This window comes from Accipiter gentilis, chromosome 11 (assembly GCF_929443795.1).
Source record: "Accipiter gentilis chromosome 11, bAccGen1.1, whole genome shotgun sequence".
In the NCBI taxonomy this organism is placed as follows: domain Eukaryota; kingdom Metazoa; phylum Chordata; class Aves; order Accipitriformes; family Accipitridae; genus Astur; species Astur gentilis.
The window spans coordinates 5043075-5068965 of record NC_064890.1 but is presented as its reverse complement, the minus strand read 5'-3'; the positions used below and the strand labels follow the sequence as shown (position 1 = coordinate 5068965).

Sequence of the window (25891 nt, the reverse complement as noted above, 5' to 3'; positions counted from 1 at the left end):
TTGTACCACTCTTAGAAGAAGAAATGAGCTAATCATTTTGGTACCTTCCCAGGGACTAATATTAATGGTGCTCTCCAGACTGGTGCTAAGCTGCTAAATGATTACATTGCTCAGAATGACATAGATGCCAGGAGCGTCTCTTTGATCATCTTCCTCACGGATGGGAGGCCCACCGTTGGGGAAACACAGTCGTCCAAAATCCTCAGCAACACCAAGGATGCCATTCGTGATAAATTCTGCCTCTTCACCATCGGTATTGGCAATGATGTAGACCACAAGCTGCTGGAGAGGATGGCACTGGAGAACTGCGGCATGACAAGGCATTTCCAGGAGGATGATGATGCAGCTAGCCACCTCAAAGGGTTTGTTCTGCTTTTTCTGCACTTATATCTGGGTTGGGTCCTGTGGGCAAGGGTTTTGGGAAGGAAAATCCTTTAAGGAGACATCACAAGAGATGGGAGTTTCTCTGAGGTTTGACTCTGGTTGAGAGAAGCAGAGTATGATCAGATGCTGAGGGTGCCTACCCAGAAATTGTCACCTTCCTAGCAGAGCTCCTGAGCTGTACTGGAGCTTCTCAGCCCCTCAGAACAAGGTATTTGTTTCCCTAATTCAGACAGTTGTTTTGGGTATATAAACCTGGAGAGATGGGAGGCATCAATGCCACCTCTCCGCAGGTGGATGGAGGGAGGAAAAGATGCATTGCTACTTCAAATTGACAAGATAAACAGCATGGAGAGACTCAGGAATGGAAATCCCAGTTTGGGGCAGAATGTTTTGTTTGTTTTTTTTTTAAAAGATAATCTTATAGCCAAACTCCAAAATATTTGACTTTGAAAAATATACCAGGGTCATTCCTGGGATGATCAGTCACTTCATTCCCTTATTCTTTGTGACCCAAACCCCCACCAAGTTTCCTGTAATCCTCATCATTCAGTAGGACCAGAGATTATGTTCCTCTCCTGTGATCAGGGAGCTGTAGTCTAAGCGGACACCCTAGTGAGGAACAGCAAAAAGATATCTGAACCACAGCTCTGTCTAAAATGTCAGGCGGTGTGTCAGTACTTCCAGGCAAAAATGTTTGGCTTTCACTCCCAAAATGTTAGCGTTTTGAACCTCAGAAACCAAAAAGAGACAGTCATTGAGCAGAGCCCTCTCGCATAGCTAGTGTCTAATTCGTCTGGAGTAATGAGACCATGTACCTTCCACTACATCTTTTCTTTCTGTGGTGGTTATGCGTGAACAAGAGTGTCTTCCTTTTAAATCGGATCCATCTGCCACTCCACCCATGTCATTTGCTTCTGAGAACATGCATTTTGGATAGCAAGTGACATTCCCTGGCAAATGAAGGATGTGCTGACTGCTTTGGGCCACAGGAACCCAGCACTGCGAGTACTTGTTCAAATACCTCTATCTGATAAACAGGCCACTGTTTATCAAGCTCAGTGAAGGCAAATCCATTTGGCATCTGGTGCCAAATTTATACAGAAAGGCACAATCTCTTGCTGGAGGCCAATTCAAATCACTGTTGGAGGGAAAATCTACCTGGGTGTCAATGTAACTTCTGATTTTTGTGGTCAGTGGGTTGTATTTTTGCACAGATACTTCCTTACATTGTACTATAAGGCAGGTTGTATCCCTCACTCCACTGTTTGTTATAACCCAGGAGTTATTTGACAGAAAGTTCTCAGGTTTAATTCACTCATGTTTTAAAAGGCATCGAGGTCTCTGCATCAAAGACACTGTGTGCTCAGAGAGACTTTAAAATAAAGCCAACCAATTCAGGCTTTGGGTTTCCTTGGAGAGCGAATAAAACAGAAAGTGTGACTCTAGCTTCCAGGCAATCTGTTTAAGCAGATGTGAAAAATAAATGCAGCCTGAATTAAAAAATGGCTGAGGCCAGTTCTTTGTTTATTTACCAAATTAGTCTCAAATGACTTGCCAAGTGATGAGGAGTCTCGCATTTAAATGGGAAACATGGCATTCTTGGAGCAGCTTGGGAAGATCCATCAAAAGCACATCGCTGCAGGGAAAACACAGTACCATAAACTTAGGCCTTGCCCCCTTGTAAAGGTTTTCTGGCCTGTCCAGTGCAAAGTATTCTCAGAAGTATGGTAGGTCACGTTAATAAAGCATTATAGGGTTAAACTCTCTGGTTCCATGGAAGTCATTGCTTGCTCCTACAGAAAGTCAGCAATAAGGTAGCAGGGAGTTCTTTCCTGCCAGTCCTCCTGTATTTAGTAGTTAGGATTCCTCCATTCCTTGGAAATGTCCTCATTTATGGGGGTATAGTGAGATTCCTTCTTGATTTTTCTTTCTCCTCTGACCCTCAGAAAACCATGTTCCTACCTGTCCCGCACTGACCATGCCAAACTGTATTATCTAGGGCTCTTCCAGTGATACAGAAGCTTTGGTTCAGATGCTCTCTGGCTTTGGAGGGCCCAGCATCTTGGTCTTATAGTTTCTGGCTCTGGAATACCATGCATAATACCACTAGAAAACTGTGGGTAACAGCATCTCTTCAAAGTACATTTTGAAATAACTAGGGTGCTTTCTGTGAGCCTGAGAAGCCAAGAATTTACTTTTGATGAACAGGCCCACTTAAGCAAACTTAAGTGGTCACAAATATCCCCTTGCAGAGCTCTTGAATCATAGCGTAAGGTAAATGACTGCCAGACCATGCTGGGATGCTTCTGAACATACTTAAGAGACTCTGTTTAGATGCCTAAGGAACACTGAAAACTAAAATGAGGCAGTGAATAATTCTGGTTGAAAAGGACCTCTGGAGGTCATGTAATCCAGCCTTCTGCTCAGAGAAGAGCTAACTTCAAATTTAGGTGAGATTTCTCAGGGCCTTGTCCACTCAAGTTTTGAAAATCTCTAGGGGTAGAGATTCCCCCATCTCTCCGGGCCCAGTTACAGTGGAAGCAGTAGTTAAATTTGGGGCCTGGTACCTCTAACCTCTCCTGAATGTCTTAGGAGTAATATTAAATAGTCTGACTGTGTCCTTAGCCATGTATAAGTGCAAGAGTGTGTGCATACACTTGGATGAACAGTACTAATGGTGAGAAATATGTCTTTGTTTAAGGTTCTATGATGAAATAGGAACACCTCTTCTCTCTGACATCCGTGTTGATTACCCTGAAGACAATGTGGAAGAAGTAACCCAGAACTTCTTCCCTAACTACTTCAATGGCTCTGAAATTATAATAGCTGGCAAACTCATCAACCACACCTCAGATAGTCTCCATGTTGAGGTGACTGCTAGCAACTCCAAGAAGTACATCCTCCTCAAAACAGATGTGGCTATTGACCTGCCAAGCAGGAATGACATCAGAGGTGTCCCTGGCCTGGAAGATGGCAAAGGTGATAAAAATTACATTGAGAGGGCATGGAGTTACCTCACCATCAAGGAATTGCTTAACTCCAGGTTGAAGACTGATGACAATCAGGAAAAAGACTATTTGATGGAGAAAGCCAAGTCAATGGCTCTGACTTACAATTTTGTTACTCCCTTCACCGTTCTGAAGATGAGAGAGGCTGGGCTCCATTCAGAACCACCTCAAGAGGAGTTTATCAGCCCTTCTACTGATGGCATTGGTGAGAAGTTGCAGAGCTTGCAGGGACACAAGGCACCACCAGGTACGAGGGAAAAATAACGATGTGCTGGTAAGAAATCTTTTTGCATAGGTAATGTCTCATGGCTGACTTTGGCAACAGGGATGGATGATCTAGCCAATGAAGCGAGGGGTGGTAAAGAGAAAGCTGAGATTTTCATATTGCTTTTGCTAATTGTGGGCTGGGTGACCTTGAGCAAATCTTTTAGGCACCTGACTCACCCCCTGGAAGCACTTACTACTCTGTTGAAATTATTGAAGAAAAAAAAGATATTCTAAATGAAGCTTAAAATAGCTGCAGGAATATGTGCCATAATCTTGCTGAATAATATTTTTGGGAACATTATTATACTATGGCTCTTTCTGCTGCTCATTAAGGAATTGTAACAGCCTTCCTTCCCCACTTCTAGGTATACGCAGACAGCAAGATAAACAAAGAATTAAAATCTCCAAAACTTCAGGTCAGTGCATGTTTTCATGCCTTTAATAATTGAAAATAATAGTGGTTGATTTGTGGAAACCTCAGCTGCATGCTACTGTAGTATAACCATCCTGATGGAACAGCCAAAATCCTTTTTACTAGACCTGCAGAGGAGGGAGGAAAATGAAAACAAAACCAAAATACACAGAGGATCAGTAATGAGAAGAAATGTGAGGAAACATAGCAAGGCAGATAATCTACAACACTTGATCCTCATGTTAGAGACTTCTGTAGATTAGGGGAGAACAGGGAGCATGTTCTCTCTGTACTAGAACTAGTCAAAAAACTTAGTATGAAGTAATGTTGCTGAAACATAAAACGTGTTGTCAAAGGAAAAAAAGAAAATTCTGTAGTGTTTTGCTATTTCCTTGGTTCTGCACCTCTATTCAACATTCTTTTCATACATTAAACACTGAAGAATAAGCCCAGGTCAAGAATTTAGAATTGAATTTCCTGGGATAAGGTAAAATTTACCTTAGAAACTAGGGTTTTGGTTTGTCGTCTTATTAACAACAACTATCTGGTAGTTGATGACAGGTCAAGGATTGTTGAAAAATTAAGGTCGTGGGATTGTTAAAATCTGCTGTTCACTGCTCCAATCTGACATTGAGGACCAGGAAGGCGTGCCCATGCATCAGTCCTTGGTTAGAGGATACATTTTTGTGTGCTGTGGGGGATGTAGCCTCCCAACACAGTATGGAGAAGAGGAGTATAAAACACCTGTGTGACAGTTCCCATAAATCACTAAAATGATATTGCAGGAAGAAGATATCCTGATTTTCACCTGGACTGCTCTGGGTTTTGAATTTTCATTGAAAACCTAACCTCTTCTGTGAGGAAAACCAAAACAAGATAAAATAATCTTTGTGAAAAACAAAGCAAAACTTGGCATTTCCTTGCAAACTCCATCCAAACCTCTAAACCCAACAAACCAGGAGGCCTTAATAAAAACAGGGACAAACACACTTTAAAAAGCAGATTTTTTTACATTCCTGGACACTGCAGTTTTGTGTAAGTCTCTCACATTTGTCTCTTTTTCCATGTTTTCTCAGCGGATGGAGACCCTCACTTTGTCATTGATTTTCCCTCCAGCAAGTTCTCTGTCTGCTTCAATATTGATGGAGAACCAGGGGACATTCTCCGACTGGTCTCTGATCATAAGGAATCTGGTAAGCAGCCAAGCAAAGCCGTTGTTTGTGGAGGAAAGCTGAAGCACAAGGCCAGCTCTCTAGCACTAAGACTAAGCACCAAGGTGCTTCATAGGCAAGGAAGTGGCAGGAAATCAGAAAAAGTTGCTTTTCTGGCCAGGCAATGGAAAATTGGTGCACACCAGTTTTCTGGCTCTAATCATCTGCATTAGAAGGGGAAGTAAACTGTTTTCTTGCCCTTACTGACCTCCAACTTTATCATAGCTTATGGGTAAATTCACAGCAAGCCTAAGCAAGGAGGAGGCCTGGCCACTGTTACATAAACAATTTATCTACAGAAGTGTTTGTCAACAGCGTAGAGAGTTCAATAGAGAGAACTGGCCTTTATGTATATCCAAACTTTTCCTAGTTCAGGTCTCCATTGACTGGGATAAAGGCAGCAGCAAGATTGGAGAGCTCAGTTCCTGATCATTAGACCCAGTATGGTCTGGGAGTTGCACTTGACCAGTGCTACAACAGCCACAGCTGAACAAACACCAGGCATTTTGCATGCTGCGTGTAGTGTTTGCAAAAGCCATGCAGCCACCTCTGTGCCGAGAGATTACACAGGGGATTCAGCTTTCTGGTGCAGTGACAGTGCTTTTCTCTGATGTGCAACTTCATCAGCCCTCTAGTTAGAAAGTCACAACATGTGAATAAGAGATTTGGACTCACCAAAATTGCTCTGTTATTGGAACTTCACTCTTTACTTCCAGTATTGTTCGCTTCGGGACAGAGTGAAGTATCCAAACAGGCTAACCAAGCACTATGGCTGTGTCAGTGGAGAGACTACCAAACTGGTTACTGAGTCATGAGAACCTTGAGAAAACCCACACAATTCAGGACCTGCTTTACCCAACCAGGTCTGTTCCTCAGGGGCCCAAACTGTGGTTTGATCCGATCTGGAATTCTAAGCAGGGCAGCTAATAAGGAGATTATGTCCTGGGCAGGGAAATGGTGGGAGGAAGGGGTGTTGAAACCAGAGACAATGCACAGACTTGTTTTACAAAGAAGATAAACAACCCCACAGTAAAGTTATAAGAATTCTGTTCTGTGTGGCAGTGGTCTAGCCTCCATATTTCTGTGTTCATGCCTGCCTTAGTGAATAAGATCCAGCTCCTGGCAAAGTTTCCCTTAGAGTTCTTTTACAGACTCTGTGCTACCGCTTGAATGATTCTGTGGCTCAGATGCAGAATGGGTTTGAGGAAAACAGACTCTGTAGCACTAGCAAGTTGAGTCTACGAAGACAGAAATGAGAGATTCCACCCAGGAGTGATAGGACATGTAGATATTTCATCTCATGGCTTGGGTCTAGCTTGGGTTAGCAACAAGCCTCCTCCTTTATTGTTATGCTCTAGTAGCTGTTCAGAGGCCTGTGGGAAGTGAGACACTGTCTTATATACAGCAAGTCACAAAAATCATTAAAATTATTTGGAATTTTACTATGGGCATCTAAACTTTATTTGACTCAGTGGGATCTGTACCTTGGACTACTCAAAAGTGGTTATTTTGGGGAAAAACTCAGGGAAGTGGGAAAGGCAGCACTGATAAAGCTGGAAGTAACCCAGTGGGCGTGCAGGGTTCAGGGTCCTCTTCTGCAGTGACACAAAGAGAACCTGAGTTTCTTACGCTGCCACCCGAAGAGGTTCAGCACTTCACCTCAGACTGTTGCAGGTCAGGCTATTCCCTCTACAGGTCCTGCTCAGTCTTTAGTGTGTCGGCCAATGTAGTAATCCTTACTCCGTGGTTTCCCAGGCTAATTCTCTTCTTAGGATTCAAGTGAAGAGGGACATCAAAGCGCAGCTGTCTACTACCCTAAGATTCTCTGAGACAGCAGTATTCAGATATGCCCAGGTCCTCTTTCTAGAAGTTTAGTCCCTATGCCAGTTGGTGATATGAGGAAAAGAAGGCATGCCAGCAGCTTTTCTTAGTCCTCCAAGATCTGGTATGTTTGCCCAGGTTTCAGTTACGCATCAACAAATAGGTGGTCTAGGTAAATCATACCATGATTGGTCAGTCTATAGCAGTCAGGAAGATAAAATATTTGTCTTATGTGACTCAAAATCCCTGCACATCATCTCGATCATAAGTAGGTCTAAGGTTGGATGGAGCTTAGGAAGTGCTGTGCTGAGGAGCAGCTGGTCCTATCCTGTAGCACTGCGTACACAATGTTAGCACTAATGGGACTGAGGGCACCTGTCTCCAGGGAAGGCCAGTATTTCTGAGCTTGAGTAAATTTAGGTACTCTGTATAAGGTAATAATTTTATAACAGACTGGTTATACTGTTTTGAATACTTGTAGGTGAAATAATAGAGCGTGAGGTGGTGAATCTGCATGTCCTCAGTTGCAAGGCTTATATCGTTGAGACATTAGACCTACTCTTGGTTCCAGCTTTTTTTTATTGATTATCTTCCTGCAAGGTGTAACTGTGAATGGGCAATTAATTGGAGCTCCTGCACCACCCAACGGCCACAAGAAGCATCGGACTTACTTCAGCACCATCACTATCCTCAGCAATAAGCCAGAGAGATCTTACCTAGAGATCACACCCAGAAGAGTCATCCTGGATGATGGAGAAAGACTTCTTCTGTCCTGTGATCGGAGTGCTGTTGTGCGAAGCAGCAACCTCGAGGTGTCCATCTCTGCAAACGCCAATGTCACTGTGACAATAGGAGACACAATCAGCTTTGTCATCCTCATCCACCATTACAAGAAGCCAGCCCCATATCAGAGGAATCACCTGGGGTTCTACATCTCCAACAGTAAAGGCCTCTCTTCTGACTCCCATGGGCTACTGGGTAGGTAACAGGTTCTCAGGTTCAGAGCTGTAAACCAGACAAAAATGATCCTTCCAAACAGTTTTAAAGGACAGAGACAGGAAGTAATGAACAAGGCAGGTGGGGATTAAGTTCCCAGGTGAGACTTTCACATCCACTCTCAAACAACTTCTCTATTGCTAGTATCCCCAATTGCTCTTCCATCTTTTTCTGTATGAACTATCTCCCACTATCCTAGCTATGTGGTTGTGCCTGTTTTTCACATTTCCACTCTTTTTATGATTGTTTAATACAGTTGTTATTAGAATACACATGCTTGATGCTCCCAATACAGAAACAGAATCCAAATATTGCACAAGAACCCTGAGTAAGATACCAACAAGAAATTCTCTAACAGCAGACCTAATTCAGAATAGCCCAGCTGCTAATGTGCTCTCAGGGACATAACAAAGTAGTCTCCGAATCTCTCTAGGCAGAGAGGACAGTCAGCTGAGGTCTTGCAGATTCTGAAAGAGCTCTAGTCACAGAGCTAGCACATTGCTGGGGATCATTGGCTTAGCCTTCAAGTACTGCACTTGCACATGTCCAGAGGGTCTGTTTTTGCAGGACTGTGCTCTTCACACCTGAACCTGACTGAGATCAAGAAAAACTGGTACTTTTTGTGGACCCTTTCTTTCAAACATGAAGAGAAGAGTCATCCCCACATTTTGAGAGCAACTAGGTTTTAGGTAGGCTCAAAGAATGTCTAGATGGTTGGGTTCTTTCAGCCAATGAGAAGTAGTGATGCTTATGGCCATGTACAGGTGCAGAAGTCTAAGACAGAAGCCATAGTTTCTGTGACATTCAGGCACCCCCAGGTTAAGCAGGAGGTGATCCCTCAGGAGTGGGGTTTTGGATTCAGGTTACTTGAATAAACAAACCTCTAACTCCATGCTTAGGTTTGGCCTAAAAGAGCTTGCTCCCAAGAAGGCAAGGGAAGAGAACTTGGAACTTCAGGCCTAGATTTTCTTTTTGCTTGCTGATGGGGATTGTATGGGTTATTATCCTCTAGTAACCGTGGCCGATACAAGGGAACTTAATACTAGCAGCTCAAAAAGCTCTTTAGCTCAGCCAGTTTATCTTGATGAGTGACAAAAAGAAATAGGGTTTTATTCTATTCTGTTTGTGAGATTTAGAAAAGAATTGCAGGATCTAGATTCATTCTGCTATTGCAGAGAGGCCCATTACAACCCCATATGCTAAGAACCCTCAAAATATGGCCTATTAAAGAAAAAAACCACCCCACCAAACAACAAAACCCAACTTACAAACAGGCACAAAACAGCCAGTCATGGACTCTATTTTATCTTGCCTTGCAGGTCAGTTCTTGAACCATGAAGTTAAACTTCTTCAGGAATCTCTAAACACAAGTCATCAGCAGGTTGGTCAGAACCAAACTGAAGCATTAAAGCCAAGCCCTACAACTAACCTGAAAGTGAAAGGACGGCTCGTTCCTGTTGTGTGGAAGCAGAGGAGGATCTACAACGGCCAGCAGGAAGTTGACTGCTGGTTTGCCAAAAACAATGCAGACAAACTGATCGATGGGAGTTATAAAGACTATTTGGCTTCTCATCCTTTCGACACAGGGACCAGCTTTGGGACAATTAACAGCCTTTAAGGCTGATCATAGCAACACATTACAGCAGCATGTGTGACAGCGGTTCCCTTCTGAAGCCTCTAGAGCTAGGCAACTTATGAATATTTCTTTACTTTTTGGTGCCAAAGAAACCAAGGCTTTTCGCCCTTGGAAATCAGCTGTCTCTCTTTCATGCTAGATGAACATTGTTCATCAAATTCCTGAAGACAAGGAGGTTGGGGGGGAAGGGTTGAGGACACGGCTAAAGGTGTGATCAGTGCTCTCCCAGTGGGAAGGGAGGGAGAAATGGGCCAGCTCTCATATTGAACAGTGCAGAGAGCTGCTGACCTTGAAATAAACCCATGCAGGGATCTGTGCAATAAACCCAGGGGCTGAGTCATTACCCAGTGAGAGGCAGAGATCATACAGCACAGTGCCTATCTCGAGAGACAACATTGGGTGATATGCCTGGCAAAGAAGTGACTTGGAGCACCTGCTCCAGCCATGGTCCCTGGGGAAAGAAGAGGGAGAGAGAGGAGAGGTGGGTGGATATGCATCTGCAGTGACCCATTAGCATCAAAGAGGTAACCAATCAAAGCCTTGAATCAACAGGCCACGAGAAGGTATTGCTTTCTTGGTTATTGGGATGGGGTCTGGATTTGCCACTAAGCATGAAGTTCCCTGAACCACTGTGGACCCTTAAAACAGCAGTGAAAACCTTCATGTGGTTTGTTACTGTCTCTATGCACAGGCTGCATGCTTAAAAAGCACCTCTGGTCTTCAGCAGCAACAGGAGTGGTGCAGGCTCCCACGCCATGAAGCATCTCATTTAAATAACTTTGCAGCTTTAGTGATTTCTCAAGTCTTGACTCCCTCAGGGAGAAACAAAGTTCCACTGTGAGCTTCCAACAGACCTGTAACCTCCTTGAACAAAGCATCACTTCTGCTTAGCAGAGATTTAAATTCTCTGAAGGATGATGAACCAGCACCCATGACAGCTTATGACCCTACAAAGCAGCCTCTTGAATATAGACTAGACATTTCTAGCTGCTTTTCTAATCAGGGAGGAAGTCTTTATTTACTCCAAATTGTCAAAAATTTTTCATCCCACTTTCCCCTGGCTCCCTTTCTTTACACTGCAGGAATTTGTACGCAGCAGGAATTTGGCAGCAGGAGGTTACAGAAGGGTCTGCCAGCCACCCCCACTGCAGGTGGTGCTGCTCTGCAAAGAAACCTCCAAACCCAAACTGCAAGGCTGTGGTCTATTTTAAAGTGAGGCATCAATGAATAATGCTATAGATCAGCCACAGGGGAGTTTGCGTAGTACAGAACTTGGCCAAAGAGGACTTCGACAACCACAAAGACATTTACATGGCAAGGCCAAATTGAGCTCATGTATACTCTGCCTTTCCAGAACTGAAAGGAAGGAGGGCGGGTGTGGAAGCATCTCCAGGAGCTAAATGATATCCATGTGTTAGGAGAAAACAGAGTTGCCAGAGACCTACAGAAATAGGTTCAATCTTGACTGATTTTTTTGCATATTTAAAAATTAAATCATTGTTGCTGTAGGAGCTCCAGCTGCTGGGGGTGGAGTGGTGGTTTTCCAGTTGCTTGATCATCTAGTTTATTGCTAGCACTGTGGCAGCAGAGCAGGTAGCAAGCATAGTTGCTTATTCACACCATGTGCTGTGGGGAAGAAGGAAACAGCAAAAAGCAACCAGCTAGATTTAATTGCACTCTGGAAGATCCTTACAGAGACCTCAGTACAAGACTCATGCCAAGCCTCATGCTTTGGAACAAAACATAAAGAAAAAACTACTGCTTTGGGCCCAGTATCTTGAGAAATAGCTCTCCTGCAAGGAAGAGCTGGAGGCAAGACCTTCAGCACAGTTCTGAGCGTGCAATAACCAGAGAGGTTAATGCTCTGCAGCATGCTTATGGGCTAGAAATGAAATGAGAAGAGCACCTGTGAAGTTTAATTCTGCACCTAAGTCAACAGTGGGAAGATCACCCAGCCCATTTCCAAATAACCTCCCATTTCACCAGCACAGGGTGAACAGGATAGTGGCAGTGAACTAGGCAGGCCAGGGTTTGGCAGGTATGTTCTTCATGCTGTCCTTATGGAAAAGAGATTTCTTTGAAATCTTCACTCTCCTCCCACATTTTGCTGTTCAAATGTATTGTTAAGGGGAGTGATTGGTTTCAGCTCTCCTCTTGTCTCATCTCTCCTGTATATAGATATGTATATATATATGCACACATACTGCTAATGCTTCAGGTGCATCATTACTCCTCTACCCTCTCCTCCAGCCAAGGAAACATATTTCTTTCAGGGCCTGAAAAGAACAATGAATGATCAAGTCCAACTTCCCAGCCATATGAAGCACCTGGAGCAATATACTCAAGTTCTTGTTAAGGCTCCAGTTATCCATTTCACAATAAATATTTTACAGTGAACACTGTACCGAAGCTTTCATTTGGCAAAGATAAAACGAGCTTTGAAGCTAAGGTTATGTATGTTTTATGCTGCTGGACAAGCTCATGTTACCAGATGGCTGAAAGAACCACTCACAATTTAACACTAGGTTGGGAACCAAAGTAATTTCAGCAGAAAATTAAAGGTCAGTGATGTTCTTCAGGCCCTATACACTTGGTAGTAAGCAAGAAATGTGTTAGGTGAACAGACCCTAGGGTTCTACTCCTACATTAAACTGAGAATTTAACCACATAGAGAAGACTGATCCAGCCTTTCAGTAGCATAGGACATGGAAAACCAGAGTTTGTGCTCCTGCTGCCCCAAGAGCAGTAAGAACAAAAGCAGGTCATGGACTGTAAACTTCAGCATTTCCCATCTATAAAGGCGGCATCACAACACTTCCCTATCTCTGAAGGAAAATATGTCTAGGTTTGGTCCTCATAGCCCTTTGATGTAGCACAGAGGCACACACATTTGTTCTCATCTCCAAGAGCATCATGGAGCACTTGGTTGTGCAGTGATACGGTTAAAGATTGAAAGCTGGTCAGATAGCTCAGGAATGAGGGCTGAGCAATCACTTTGGAGTGCAATGGAAAAAAATTGCACACCACCATTTCAGACAAGGGAACAGGACTCCTGAATTTAGGGTTGCTGAAACAGCACTGGCTACACAGTGCTCAGGAGGGACAACCTTCTCTAACATCATACTTGCCCTGCTATTGCCTATTGTAAGCCTTCTCAGCCAGCCTCAACAAAAGGCCAAGATGAAGATTACGTCCCTCACCTTCCATTTTAGGACAAGGACTTTGCTGTGGCTGAATTTGCACTCTTCACATACTGCAGCATTGCACTATGCAGCCCTATAGCAAGAGCAAAACCCAAAATACTAGTACACCTCAAAACAGGGAGCAAGTTTCCAACAGGGAAGCTGTTTTTATCTATTTTCAGTCAAGACCTTCAACAGCACAGGAGTTATTCCAGCCCTTACCAGCACAGAACTCAGCAAGACAAGCAAAAGTTGCATTGTGAAACTGATTTCACACTAAGCAATACAAATGATCTATTCAGAGAGCTGTGTGCTATGTGTTCCAAAAGCCATTTGATGTGCCAGCAGAAGTAGGATTTTGACCCTTCATTAAGTAAGGAAGAAACAAAAAAGGACTTAATTTCCAGAAATACAGTATAAGGCTGCACAGCTGCAAGTGTAGCCAAGCGTGTCTAGTTCACTAAGGGGCATGCAAGACTTTGATTTGCATCTAATGCTTCTAAACTACTTTGAAGTTAGGGGGGAAAAAACCAAAACTAAACAAACCCAAACAAACCTACAAAACCAAAAAGCTTCACCCCCCTCTCAGCTCAGCTTTTAAAAGTCTAAATCTGTCTAAGTTAGAAGATGAAAATCCTTTATTTTCTGCTCCTTAATAAGTAGTGTTTTCTTGGGAAAATGCAAGGGAGGGAAGAAAAATAAGATAGTTCAAGCCCAACACTTCTGGGGACTGTCTTGCAATAAGCAAAATCTGTCTATGGCTCAACTGGGTCTATCGGTTCAGTTCAGTGGATCCTGGATCAGGATCCGGGTCTCATCGCAGCTGTGTATCTGCACCCAGCCTGGGAGTTTATTATACAGCTGCTCTGTGCTCTCTCTCCCCAAGAGAGCTGTGAAGTGTTTTGCATTTCTGTGTGTTTATAGATGACTAGGGTATGTTAACAAGAGAGCAAAGGCAAAGCCCTGCACCTCACACTTGGAGCAAAAGGTGCCAGGATCTGGGACTCCTGCAGCAGTCCTACCTGAGGCCATTCCCTTACACCCATAAGATCATGGCTGGTTAATGGGGCTTCAGCTGACTCTTCAGGTCTAGTTTTTGAATCAGGTCCTGCAGAAATTTGATATGTTTATTTTTAAACTAGGTAAAAGGCAAGTAGTCAACTTCTAGTTCCCCACAAACACTCACTTGTAAGGTCACCACTGGGATGGATCTCTGAGTCTGTCCCAGTCTGGAGTCTGGCACCAGCTGATGCTGCAGCATCAGGTCTTTGCACTGAAGTGGCTCATACAACCCATCTACAGAAACTGAACACCATGGCTCAGCTCTTCTTCTGTGGGTTTACTAGGAGCCCCTGCTACAGAAAGACAACCTGCCCTGTGAGGAACTGGTCAAGAAAAATTTCAACAGATCCCCTTCCTCCCTTTTACAGCATTAGGATTTTGCAAAGCATTAAGCATATGAAGGCATTTCCTTTATGAAGCAGTTTTAGGTCAAATATTTATTGCATTCCTTATAAAAAGTAAAAAGCATCAGATCCACTGAGACAATCTTCCCAATTCAAGACATTTAAATACATATTGCAAACCAATACTTTTGAGTGTTGTGCATATAAAAGTGTCACAGTTCAGGTAGTACAAGATAGATATTTTTTTTTCTCTTTTCTATAAAAAAAGCAGACAATTTTTTTATTTCAGTCTCTAACCCTGACAAAGTTACACCCAGCTGGCCAGCCAAGGGAAGTATATACCCATGCCCCTAACTGCAATGTGCCTGCATACGTACAGGTTAGCGTCAGACAGCCTCAAGCCTGCACAGATACCATCCCAAAGAGACAACTGCAGAAGGATAGGTCTAGATGAGGCTGGCAAAAGGATCTCTGCAGATTCATAGGGATCAACTAGCATTCCCCACTCTGCCCTTCCTCAGCCAGCTCAAGGATCACAGTGCTGCTTCCCCTCCTCTACCTCCCTTGTCTCTGTGTTGTCAGATGACCACTTGATAGCTGGGCTGCTTCATCTTCTGGTTTGTTCCCTGGAGTCCTGAAATATCCTGGTCACTTTCAGGCTGATCAAAATCCATGTCTGGAGAGAGTAACACCTAGAAAGGAGAACAGACAGATGCTGATGGAGTGGAAGTTCTCAGCTTTTCCCGATACTGCTTGCTGAAAGGGTCAAGCACCCCTAGAGGGGTCTGCTGCAAGATCTAATCCTCCCTGGCAGATGGGAAAAGTCATAAGGTCACCTTGACCATCTCTCCAACAACAGACAGACAGATTTGGGCACAGACACCATGATGATCTGGTGTCATTCGTCGTGTGTCCCCCCCCGCCCCCCCTCCCCGAGATCAGAACAGGCAGCTAAAAGCTCTGTTCACCACAGGACAGGACTCGCACATGGACATGCATGTTCAGGCCAGGCTGCAGCCTCAGTGGAGATGTACAAAAACTAGGCCACATATTTTGCAAACAGCTGTACCAAATGCAGACCTTTTCCCAGGCCCCCAGCTACTTGCTATCTCCAGAGCTCAGCCAGGAGAGCAAGCAGATCTATGGAGTTAGCTTCAGCCATAGCCAGCAAGCGCAGGAATGGTGTCCTAGCCTGGTAGCATCTTATTTCTACCTGGCACAGCAGCTCCTGGCTCAGTCTGAATTGTGGGAGCCAAAATTGAGCAGTGACACCTCTCACCGGTACCTCTCCAGGTAAGAAAGCCCACAGCTTCGCTGCATGATCAAAAGGCTGCCCATTGCCTCCAGGACCACCTACGCTTTTCAGTAGCTAACTTCAGACTTGAAGCTACCAACAGGCTCTTTTGAGCTAACTGGCTGCCACCGGCCTGGAGCGTTTGCACGATGCAGACAGAGCCACGTGTGGGGCATCCTCCAGCCACATCATCTGGAAGAGGAAAAAGGCTGAATTTTACTTGGGCTATGGCTGCACTGACTGCAGAAGAGCTGAAACCCAATGCCAGCCAGCAGGCTGGATGCACGGGTAATATTCACAGCTCGGCAGATCGATTGCTCAACCCCATCCTACCCCTTCTTTTTAACTCAAAAACTCAGCTTTGGGCAAGAGAATCTCTACCCTCATTAGCCCTGACAGTAGCTAGCTCTAAGCACAGCTGAAGTGCAGTCAAACCTTGTGCTACAGCTTGTATCATGCCCAGCGGTACTTGGGAGCTCAGTCAAGTCATGGGATTTCTGGTCAACACCAGTTCTGACATCAAGACTGGCCAGGTCCTTGGCACCTCAGCACCCAACTCTAGAGGGTCACAAGCCTAACAGCACCATCAAGGGCCTCCAGTGATACTTCCCTAGCTGAGCAATGCCAGCAGCCCCTTCCCCCTCCTCCGCTTGCCCATCACAAAACCCAAATAGCATCATTAGTTCATGGCTGGTGCGGGGACAAGGGGCAGGTACCACAGCCACCCCCACAAACATCGCTTCCTCCAGCAAGGCAGCTTAGACCTCGCCTTAGACCCAAGCCTCAGCCCCGTCTGACCCCACTTTTCTCCAAGACCAAACCAACGCGCTACGAAGCCTCCTCCCTGTGCCTGACCCACAGCAGCCTTCCAGCTCAAAAGCACAAGTCAAGGGATGGCATGGGGGACTTTCAGCATTCACAAGCAGTGTCCCCAACAGCTCAACCAGTCCCAGAGCCCAGTATTCCCCAGGGAAAAACCAGAAGCATGGGGGAATTAGTCTTATCCGTGGCTATTTCCAGGCACGGTTGTGAATTAACATGCCCTCCACTTGTTAGCACTTAGGCAACACCACGGGGCCAGTCACCACAGCAACAAAACGACTAAACAGGAAAAACAAACTGCAATGAGTCAATGACTTCAAAGGAGCAGAAGAGCCGCAGGGGAAGATTTCCTCCCCACCCTCACACACGCTCCAGCCCCACCATATCATGTTGTTATCTTCACAGCAGCATATCAGACACTCAAAGGATAGCAGTAGATCAGATTAAGTTCTTTTGCCATCCCCCGCATTGGTCTCAAAGAATTTTTTTTTTGGTTCAAGACACACTGGAAAGTTTCCACCCCTTCCAAGTGAAGATTTCCTCTGTTTGTCATACTAATATCGTGATGCTGTTGAACCTGAAAAAATGGGTGGGTAGTTAAGTCACACGCAGCATTATAAACTCACTGAACTCTGACAGGCTGAAACAGGCTAGTTTTGGAGCCTAATGAACTGGTAATTTCAGTGGGTTTCAGCTGCAAACTCAAATCCCCTCGCAGCCAAGCATGGATGACAGAGCAGGCACTAAGCATGGCACATCCAGACCCATTCAGGCTGCTACCTGCCCACCGTACAGCTCGTACAAAACTGCTCCAGCCAACAGTCCCCCAGTAACTTTTCCACAATTCCCCGGGGAGTTTCATCACAAGACAGCACCTCATCGCTATGACAGTCATGGGACATACCCTCAGATATGGTTTTCAAGCCAAACTCCAGTCTGGGAGTTTTCAGCACAACTTGGACAAGGAGCTTCTACCCTGCAGATGCAGCCAGGTCAGGATCACAGCAGGTCAGTGGCACAGCTGGGAATGGACCATGGTTTCCCAGTCCTGGGACAATGTGCTACTGTCTCACTCAGCAGTCCTCAAATACTTCATGCATTCCTCCCCGCACCAGGAGGCCAGCAGCTTGTGAAACATGGGTCACGCTAACGAAACAGGGCTGCCATGTGCTCTCCCTCCTGCCTGGGAGAAAAGGCTACCTACTCATTTGGTACTTCATCCAAGCAGACCCTTCAGATAACCAAGCCATCTCAGTGGCAGAGAAAGAGATTGCACAAGCAGATGAAAACTATGACACAGGTTGTAAATCAAAGAAGCTCCGGGGACATTTCCCTGCTTGCCATGGAAACCTGTTTGCCTAAAGCTCCACCAGCCTGGTGTAGAGGTAGGAACCATCCCACTGTCCTCCTGCACCTGAGCTTAGATGAGGTCCCACGAGACAGTAGGGCTGTGGTGGGTTGACCCTGGCTGGACACCAGGTGGCCACCAAAGCCACTCTATCACTCTCCTCAGCTGGACAGGGGACATAAAATATAACAGAAGGCTCATGGGTTAAGAAAAGGATAGGGAGAGATCACTTGCCTATTACTGTCATGGGCAAAACAGACTCAACTTCGGGAAATTAGCTTAATTTATTACCAATTAAATCAGAGTAGGGTAATAAGAAAATAAAACCAAATTTTAAAACACCTTCCCCCCACCCCTTCCTTCTTCCTGGGCTCAGCTTCACTCCCAGTTCTCTCTACCTCCTCCCCACAGCAGCACAGGGGGACGGGGAATGGGGGTTGGGGTCAGTTCATCACACCTTGTCTCTGCCGCTCCTTCCTCCTCAGGGGCAGGACTCCTCACTCATCCCCTGCCCCAGTGTGGGTCCCTCCCATGGGAGACAGTCCTCCATGAACTGCTCCAGCATGGGTCCCTTCCCCGGGCTGCAGTCCTTCAGGCACAGGCTGCTCCAGCGTGGGTCCCCCACGGGGTCACAAGTCCTGCCAGAAAACCTGCTCCAGCGTGGGCTCCTCTCTCCACGGGGCCACAGGTCCTGCCAGGAGCCTGCTCCAGTGTGGGCTTCCCACAAGGTCACAGCCTCCTTCAGGCATCCCCCTGCTCCGGCGTGGGGTCCTCTCTCCCTGGGCTGCAGGTGGAGATCTGCTCCCCCGTGGACCTCCCTGGGCTGCAGGGGGACAGCCTGCCTCACCGTGGTCTTCCTCACGGGCTGCAGGGGAATCTCTGCTCCGGCGCCTGGAGCATCTCCTCCTCCTCCTGCTGCACTGACCTGGGGTCTGCAGGGCTGTTGCTCTCACATGTTCTCAGTCCTCTCTCCAGCTGAAGTTTCTGTTCTGCAGCAACTTTTCCCCTTAAATCTGTTCTCCCAGAGGCACTACCACCATTGCTGATGGACTCGGCCTTGGCCAGCAGCGCGTCCATCTTGGAGCCGGCTGGCATTGGCTCTGTCGGACACAGGGGAAGCTTCCAGCAGCTTCTCACAGAAGCCACCCCTGTAGCCCCCCCCTAGCTAACAAAACCTTGCCATGCAAACCCAACACAAGGGCTGACAGGTGGGAGAATCTCCTTCCAGCGGCACCTCAATGCCCACCTTCATTTAACATTCCCATAAGGACCAAGCACCTTAGTTCACCTTGAGCTATTTAAAAATCAGCTCTGTTAAGCAACCAGCAAATCAAACTCGCTCTTGGAGTATTCTTCAATACTTAAAAGCAAGCAGCATAGGTATTGGCATTCATCAGTATCTTCAGCCTAGGGATTTGCCAAAAGTCACAGCTGCTATGAAGGGAATTGGGATAGGTGCTGAACTCCATGCTGACCAAAGGCAGGTCCCCATGTAGTATATTAGCTTTCCTCCCAACCTTAAACTAGCCTCTAGCTTCACCCTAACAGTGGTACTTGTGAGAACCATTATTAGACCAAATTTTGCTTTAAGACTCGTCTCTGAAAATGTAAGCCTTCAGAAAAGCAGCAGAAACTCATTCACCTCCCTTGGGAAAAAAAACAAAAACAAGTTCAAAAAAGATCAAATAAAACATTATTAAAACTGACTTGTTTTCCTGAGCAGAGGAAACAAAGAAATCACTGATAAGATCTAAAGTTTATTGGCACTTGCAAGGGCAAGGGAAAAGACAGTCAGGTCAAGGGCAGGACACATGCAAAGGAGAAATAAGGGCCGCACAGATGAACGCATTTCCCCAGCCTGAACAGCACTGGATTCAGACTGGCACTCTCGAGGGATCTCTTTCCATCCCATGAGAGAGAGAGGGAGGGGAAAAAAAAAAAAAACCAACCAAAAAAACCCCCAGAACCACCCCCCCCCCCCCCAAGACTACTGTGAGGATTTACCAAGGCAAGGCACAAGTCTGAAACAACAGAAAGCTTTAAGATTGGAAGGAATGGTGAAATTCTTCCAGCCATGAGTTTGTCCCTTTCAGGGTTTCAGTGTAAAAATGTTCAGCATTTGCTCCGTTATAAGCAAGAGTCCATTGTCACATCTGTGGCTCACCAGAAGAGCCTTTGGTCTACGCTGCAGACATGGACTCAGTAAGTGACATCAGTGGCAGGATTGCTGGGTTTCATCTTGCTACCCAGATAGTGTACCAAGCCAAGGACAAAGCTGAGTTTTCCTGCTATCCCTACAGGAAATACTGAGTGTGGGTTTTTCACAGGTTAAATCCAGCCCACCCTTTCCATTCTCCTTCCTCTCTGCCCTTCCTTCTCCAAACACAAACTGCTAGTTCGAGTGAAAATAATGACACTCTCTATTGGTGAGATAGGCAGAGTGTTGAAATTCAAGAAGGCAGCATGATGGGGAGCTGTTGGCGCCTGCTGCCAGACAGCCCTGATGAACCCTGATAAACTGCAGGACACATTAGCCTCAGCCAGCTCTGCCCTGTACAGGGATGCTTCTCAGCCTCCCTCCTTCCCTCTCTGTGAGGCAGCTGAGAGGGAAGAAATTCCCCAACTCAAACAGATTATTAGCAGCAACAAGCCCAGCAAACCCTCATTTTCTGTTTTTGAGCCTAAATTCCAACCAATCCAGCTCTAGGGCCCAGCCAGCCAACATAATCTTTAATTCATAGCCTAAAAAAGTTGACACATGAAGCAGGAGCCTATGGCTATACCTCAAGGCCCAGTGCCAAAAAAACAGAGTTGGAAAAGCAGGTCACCCACTTCTGTATTTCTTCATTACCTACCATCTCTGCCCAAACTATTTCTTGGGCCAGAGGCACAGGAACATGCCTGAGCAGAAAGGAGGCAGTGCCTGTAGACTGTTCCAGGTACAAACCAGTCCCCTCGGTAGCTCCACTGCAGTGATGGATCAGAGGGTTTCAAGATGGAAAGATGACCTACACGTTGATGGTCTTAGCAAAAATTTGTCTGAGAGACTCAAGTACTTGGGAGATGGAAGAAGCCTTTGACGACAGGAGTCAGACTGTAGGATTCCAGTTTCCACTGCTTGAAACAACCCACCTAGTTGAACTACCAGAAGGGCCTTTCCTAGCTTCTGGAGATTAATAGATACCTTCCCTGCAGATTATCTGAAACTGAGCTAGAGGCCACAAAACACTTGCCCCACCATCAGAGGAGCAAGGCAGAGGATCGGCTCCATTTCCATGGAAAACCATTAACTGTGATACCATCTGTGCGCCCACAGCAGCAAGCCATCTATAAGACTTGATGCTCCAAATTTAGGTTTGAAAAGCCAGAAAGGAGATTGGCGTCTCAACTAGAGATGCTACCTCCTTACCCTTGTTTCTGAGCTGGTGTAATTTTAACCGATCTTAAACCTTCAGGAACACATCAGCATATCCAGTCAGTAAGGCAGATCTTCACCACCACTTTTTCATTTGGAGCAAACCTCCAACCTAGCTCTTTCGAGGAGGTTCCACTCCTGAACATCAATCACCACTAAGAAACCGTGACTGTGCCATAACCAGGGAGATGTTCATGCCCAGAATTAATCCACCTTCACACCCTAGGTATGAGTTCTTAGCTTCAATGCACAACTATCAAGACATACTGGTACTGCCCAGCTCAGGCCTCTTCTCCCTCCTCTCTCCAAAACAAAAAAAGATTTCTCAAGGATGCCCCGACCAAACACAGCAGTCAGGAAACTCCTTGGGGCACACTGTTCACATGTTTCTAGTGACCTTGCCAAGCTACGACTGTTTATCTGGAGGGCAGGCCAGGAGGAGTGACTCGCTTGTCTCAACAGCTGCTCACATCTGCCTGCCCGCCCTGCCAGAGGGAGGATGCCTCCAACACCGCATCCCCATGAGCTGAGACTGCTTCCCCACTGCACCCTTGAGCTGTGGAAGCCACCGCTGCTGTGCAGACCGCCAAGCACACCATTAAACATTATTACCTCCGTGTGCATTGCAATGTCATCAGTAGTTGGCCATCCCACCCATCAGCAAAAGAGCTGTTACTCTTTTAAAAGAGCTCTCAGAAAGCAAGAGCTATTTCCATTCATCCTAAATTCCTTGGCAGAAGCTACTCCAGGAGCCAGCCTGCAACCGCCAGAAGCTATCTTATCTCAGCAAGTCTCGCCAGTGAACTGCAGGATATCAGCAGCCATACACAGAGCACTTTGAAAGAGAGTCTGGGTGCCAGGGGAAGGAAGGGAATTCAACCTAGAAACTCAGGCTGTGGTCTCTGCCCAAAAGGCGATGAGAAGCAAAGATACCACCTGCCCAGCAAATCACACATCATTAACAAGAACAAAGTCTGCTGGGACTGGAGCACTTCCTCCCCCCCGCCATAACTTTTGAGTGTCAAGCTCAGACTACACAAAATACAGCTTCCTACAGCTAACGGACCAGCATCTGGCTAAAAAAATGCCAAATGCTGACAAAAATAGGATTCCCAGCTAGCCCTTGTCCTCTAAGAAGGATGCTACCAATTACAGTAAGGAAAGCAAGCTCTTCTAAGCCAAGACTAATTACAATTAAAAATGGGAAAGTTGAAAGAGATGGTGCAGAGGTACCCCTGCAGCTTCAGCCTGCCGCTCCAACAAGCCCACACAGATTAGTGCAAAAGCTAGCCCATCTCTCACAAGATACTGTCATCATTTAGGGCAATATTTCAGCGACACTTTGTAGGCTGTAATATTGCTCTTTGTTAGACAGGGACAGATCATTCCAGAAGACATCCTTCTGTTGACCTCAGCTACAAGCACCGAAAGTCAGTTTGACTTAGAAGGATTATCAGTCACATGCATAAATCATCACCCTAGGTCTAGGCAATGGGATGGTATGTTGCATGATTGTGGCGAGGCACACAGACCATGCCATAAGCTTGCAGTTTGGTCTCAAACACGGGACATCCTTGGTCTTACCTGAGATTCCTCGGTCCTCCTAGCTCGAGGAGTTTCTGTGGATCCATTGATGTCCAGGGTGTCCTTCTGCTTATATTTCCTCATGATCAAGCTGTCCACAACCCAGAACATAATGGCCTTGGGGAGAAAGAAGTTGCATGAATAGATTGCAGAGACCAAAATACAAAGTCATTCAATCACAGCTATTTCTTCTCCTCTTGGTTTCTGCAGCTGTCCAGCCTTGATCAACCTAATTCAATATCTAAATTAACCCTGCATCAAGTGTGTCCGTAGGGGTTGAACAAGTCAAATTCCTGAGATCCCTTCTCACATAAATCTTATTGATTCCATAGTTGTTGAAGATCCAGTGAAGAAGGGGATGGGGTGGGGGTGTGGAAAAGACCATGATAGGCCAAATTTCCACGTGGAAATGTCCACTGAGCCAAGCTCCATCCCTGGTCAACCTGCTCTTCTGTATCAGTCACTGGTCAGTTTTTCAAGAACCAGAGTTTGCTTTCAAATAACAAAATGCAATCTGGAGTGGGGAAAGCACCTCATAGCACTGACAGGTAAACCCAACTTTGCCAATGCTGCATCCGTTGTGGTGCTTATGGTATAAACGGAAAAGAGTTCAATTCGCTCCTTGTCTAGGGGGGATTTGAATATTAACAGCTTGTTCTCACTTCCCATCTTCACAGAAACCGAGCAGCAGGTCAAGGATTACCCAGAATCAGGGGAACCAGGAAAAAGCTGAGCTTTCAAGAGGTTTTACGAAACTAGTTTTTCAAAGATCTGGGTAACCTGAACACCTCGCCTCGCTGTAACGCAATTTGAAGTCTAGCCAAACAGCTAGATTGGCAGGTTGCTGAAAGTCACCACTGACAAGCCATCCTATAGGAACTTAAAGGGCTTTGGGTCATTCCCACGCCTGTAGCTTGCTGCCAAGACACAACCCTCAGCTAATGAGCCCCAGCTTTCTTCTAAGTCAGCCACCCAGCAGCTTGGACAAGGGAACGGGAATTAGGAACGGAGACCGTGGCAAGGCAGTAGTAACATATTTGTGTATTCATGACAACAAATATATTTGTACCCACTCCCCTCCACCCTGTCCCAATCACTTCAATTACTCAAGGCTGACCAAAGCCAGTTCCTGCACACGCCCCCCCATTGGGGGGGAGACCGTAATTTCCAGACCACCCCACCCAGTGCTTGCAGAGGCACCACTTACATTGACTATAAAAGGCACAACAAGCATGACCAGGACGAGCTCCAGCTGGGGGTTTGGGATGTAACCCAGGAGGATCTGCTGAAGCTGCAGAGGGGAAAGCATTCAGAAGCATTATATGAACAGCTTTATTGTGAGATCTTTGCTGCAAAACAGTTGCCTTCTTACACCAGCAGTCTCCTAGCTAGGGCTCTGCAGCCTTTGCTTTAGCCCTTAGATTACATGGGCTATTCCTTTAGCCCAGCTGCCAAACATAGGATTTTGTACAGATCAAGAAATAAGTACTGCTAGTCTTTCATTTTAACTAGCCGTGACAACTGGTGGGACTTTTCTTGGCTCCTTGGAGCCTAGCTGCAAAGTAAGGACACCAGCCATGCATGATAAGCATGCAGAGGAATCCAAGAGCATCTCTGGATCTAGCAGTGCGTGCTGCTGAACATGTTCACGTCCAAGTCGGCACCGTAGGCTACTGGGTTAGAAGGACAAGCCCTTAACGGGAACAGATAAGTGCTCCCAGATTGCTGTAACTAACTTCAGTCAAGTCACATCAGCCCGGGAGGTACTAGGCACTACATGTAAATGCTCTCAATACTGGAGTTACCCATCAACACCCACAACTGGTTTTTATACCCATCACACCTACCTGTCACCAGGTACCGTGGCTACAATTGCCGGAGGATTATTATTTTTATTTTTTAAAAGAGAAACTCATGATCAACACAGTTACCATTGCATGAGCTACCACATAGAAACAGTTGGGGGGGGGCGGGGGGGGAAGGACAGCATACTACTGAGATAGCTCATTCGTAATTAACCTATAAAAATCCCCTTAGTTTAGGCATGGGATAACAAAACACCAACATGAACTGACTTGATGAAATCCTCTGGCAGAACTCAAGTAGCTCAGTTGCCAGCCCAGATCATTTTATCCTTCCAAGAATTGAAAAGAAAATTAAAGCAGCATCTTATTCCACTAGCTTTTGACTAGCAACAGAATGTACCAAAAGCCAAACTGTTATGAAAGTCATATTTCCCCAAACTTAAGTAATAGCTAATAATTACAGAGAGATGTCAACAAGTCATAAGGATTAAAGACCTATGATGATGGGGACCACTAATAAGGCAAAGCTGACAAGAAACAAGCCACAAGAGCTGTGGCTAGAAAAATACAGCTCAGAAGCTTACCTTTGTCCAACCAGGGATAAGCAGGACAAGGCTAATCACAGTCTTCTCAAAAACCATTATCAGCAAGTAGAGGATACACTGGCCAATCCAGGCAGCAGCTTGTGGAGGGTCACCTGGGAAAACAGCTTATTAAATCTGACACAGAGGACAGGAGGAGACAGCCTTGCAGAAAAGTTGCCTCATACTTGATACCCAAGCTGATTAGAGGGACAGGGAAGCATTTTGATATTGCGAGTTTTGCAGCAATACAAATACTCAGTACCAAACTTAAAATTAGTGGAAAGATTTTCTATCTATAGTTGTAGGAGCACATGCCTGGGGTAGAGAGATTTGGGGTCCCTGCTGGGTCTATAAGACATTACTCCATTGAAGATCAAAATATACCAAGATCTAAGCTCAAATTTTTCTAATTAAAAAAGAAAAAGTACATCTGACTTGCATTAGTGAATATTTAGAGGACTTGAATCCCTTGCTACTTGCAGCTCACAGTGCATTTTTGCCAACTGATGTAGAAAAATAAGCACAGAAAGGCAAAAATGCACCCCACTTCCATTTGTGGAGAATCCCTGTTATCAGGGCAGCTATTTGCCTTTCATACTGCAGTTGTGCTTTTGAATTAAACTTGCCTATAAGCAAGAGAGCTCTCCCTTATAAGCTGCCATCAGCCTTTTGTTCTAGAAGCCGGTTCTCCTTCTACTCCTTTTAGGGCTGATTCT

General features: G+C 45.6%; 2 protein-coding genes across 3 annotated transcripts in view; one reads left to right on the top strand and one right to left on the bottom strand.

Annotated features, from left to right (window-relative positions):
* ITIH5 (inter-alpha-trypsin inhibitor heavy chain 5) overlaps positions 1 to 12165 on the top strand; it is a 49251-nt gene extending 37086 nt beyond the window's left edge. The window contains exons 9-14 of the mRNA XM_049814272.1: positions 53 to 362; positions 3086 to 3639; positions 4025 to 4075; positions 5148 to 5264; positions 7704 to 8081; positions 9419 to 12165. Of these exons, the coding sequence (XP_049670229.1) occupies positions 53 to 362; positions 3086 to 3639; positions 4025 to 4075; positions 5148 to 5264; positions 7704 to 8081; positions 9419 to 9717 (1709 nt within the window). The 3' untranslated portion in view covers positions 9718 to 12165. The remainder of the gene's footprint in view (positions 1 to 52; positions 363 to 3085; positions 3640 to 4024; positions 4076 to 5147; positions 5265 to 7703; positions 8082 to 9418) is intronic.
* Positions 12166 to 14475: 2310 nt separating this feature from the next.
* Positions 14476 to 25891, bottom strand: part of LOC126044386 (store-operated calcium entry regulator STIMATE-like) — a 37629-nt gene continuing 26213 nt past the window's right edge. The window contains exons 5-8 of one of the 2 annotated variants that reach the window (XM_049813964.1): positions 25176 to 25288; positions 23994 to 24077; positions 22787 to 22903; positions 14476 to 15015 (exon numbers count right to left, since the gene is read on the bottom strand). In XM_049813964.1, coding sequence (XP_049669921.1) covers positions 14902 to 15015; positions 22787 to 22903; positions 23994 to 24077; positions 25176 to 25288 — 428 coding nt within the window. In that variant the 3' untranslated portion in view covers positions 14476 to 14901. Of the gene's footprint in view, positions 15016 to 15731; positions 15810 to 22786; positions 22904 to 23993; positions 24078 to 25175; positions 25289 to 25891 lie in introns of those variants that run through there. The other variant, XM_049813965.1, reaches the window with a different exon arrangement.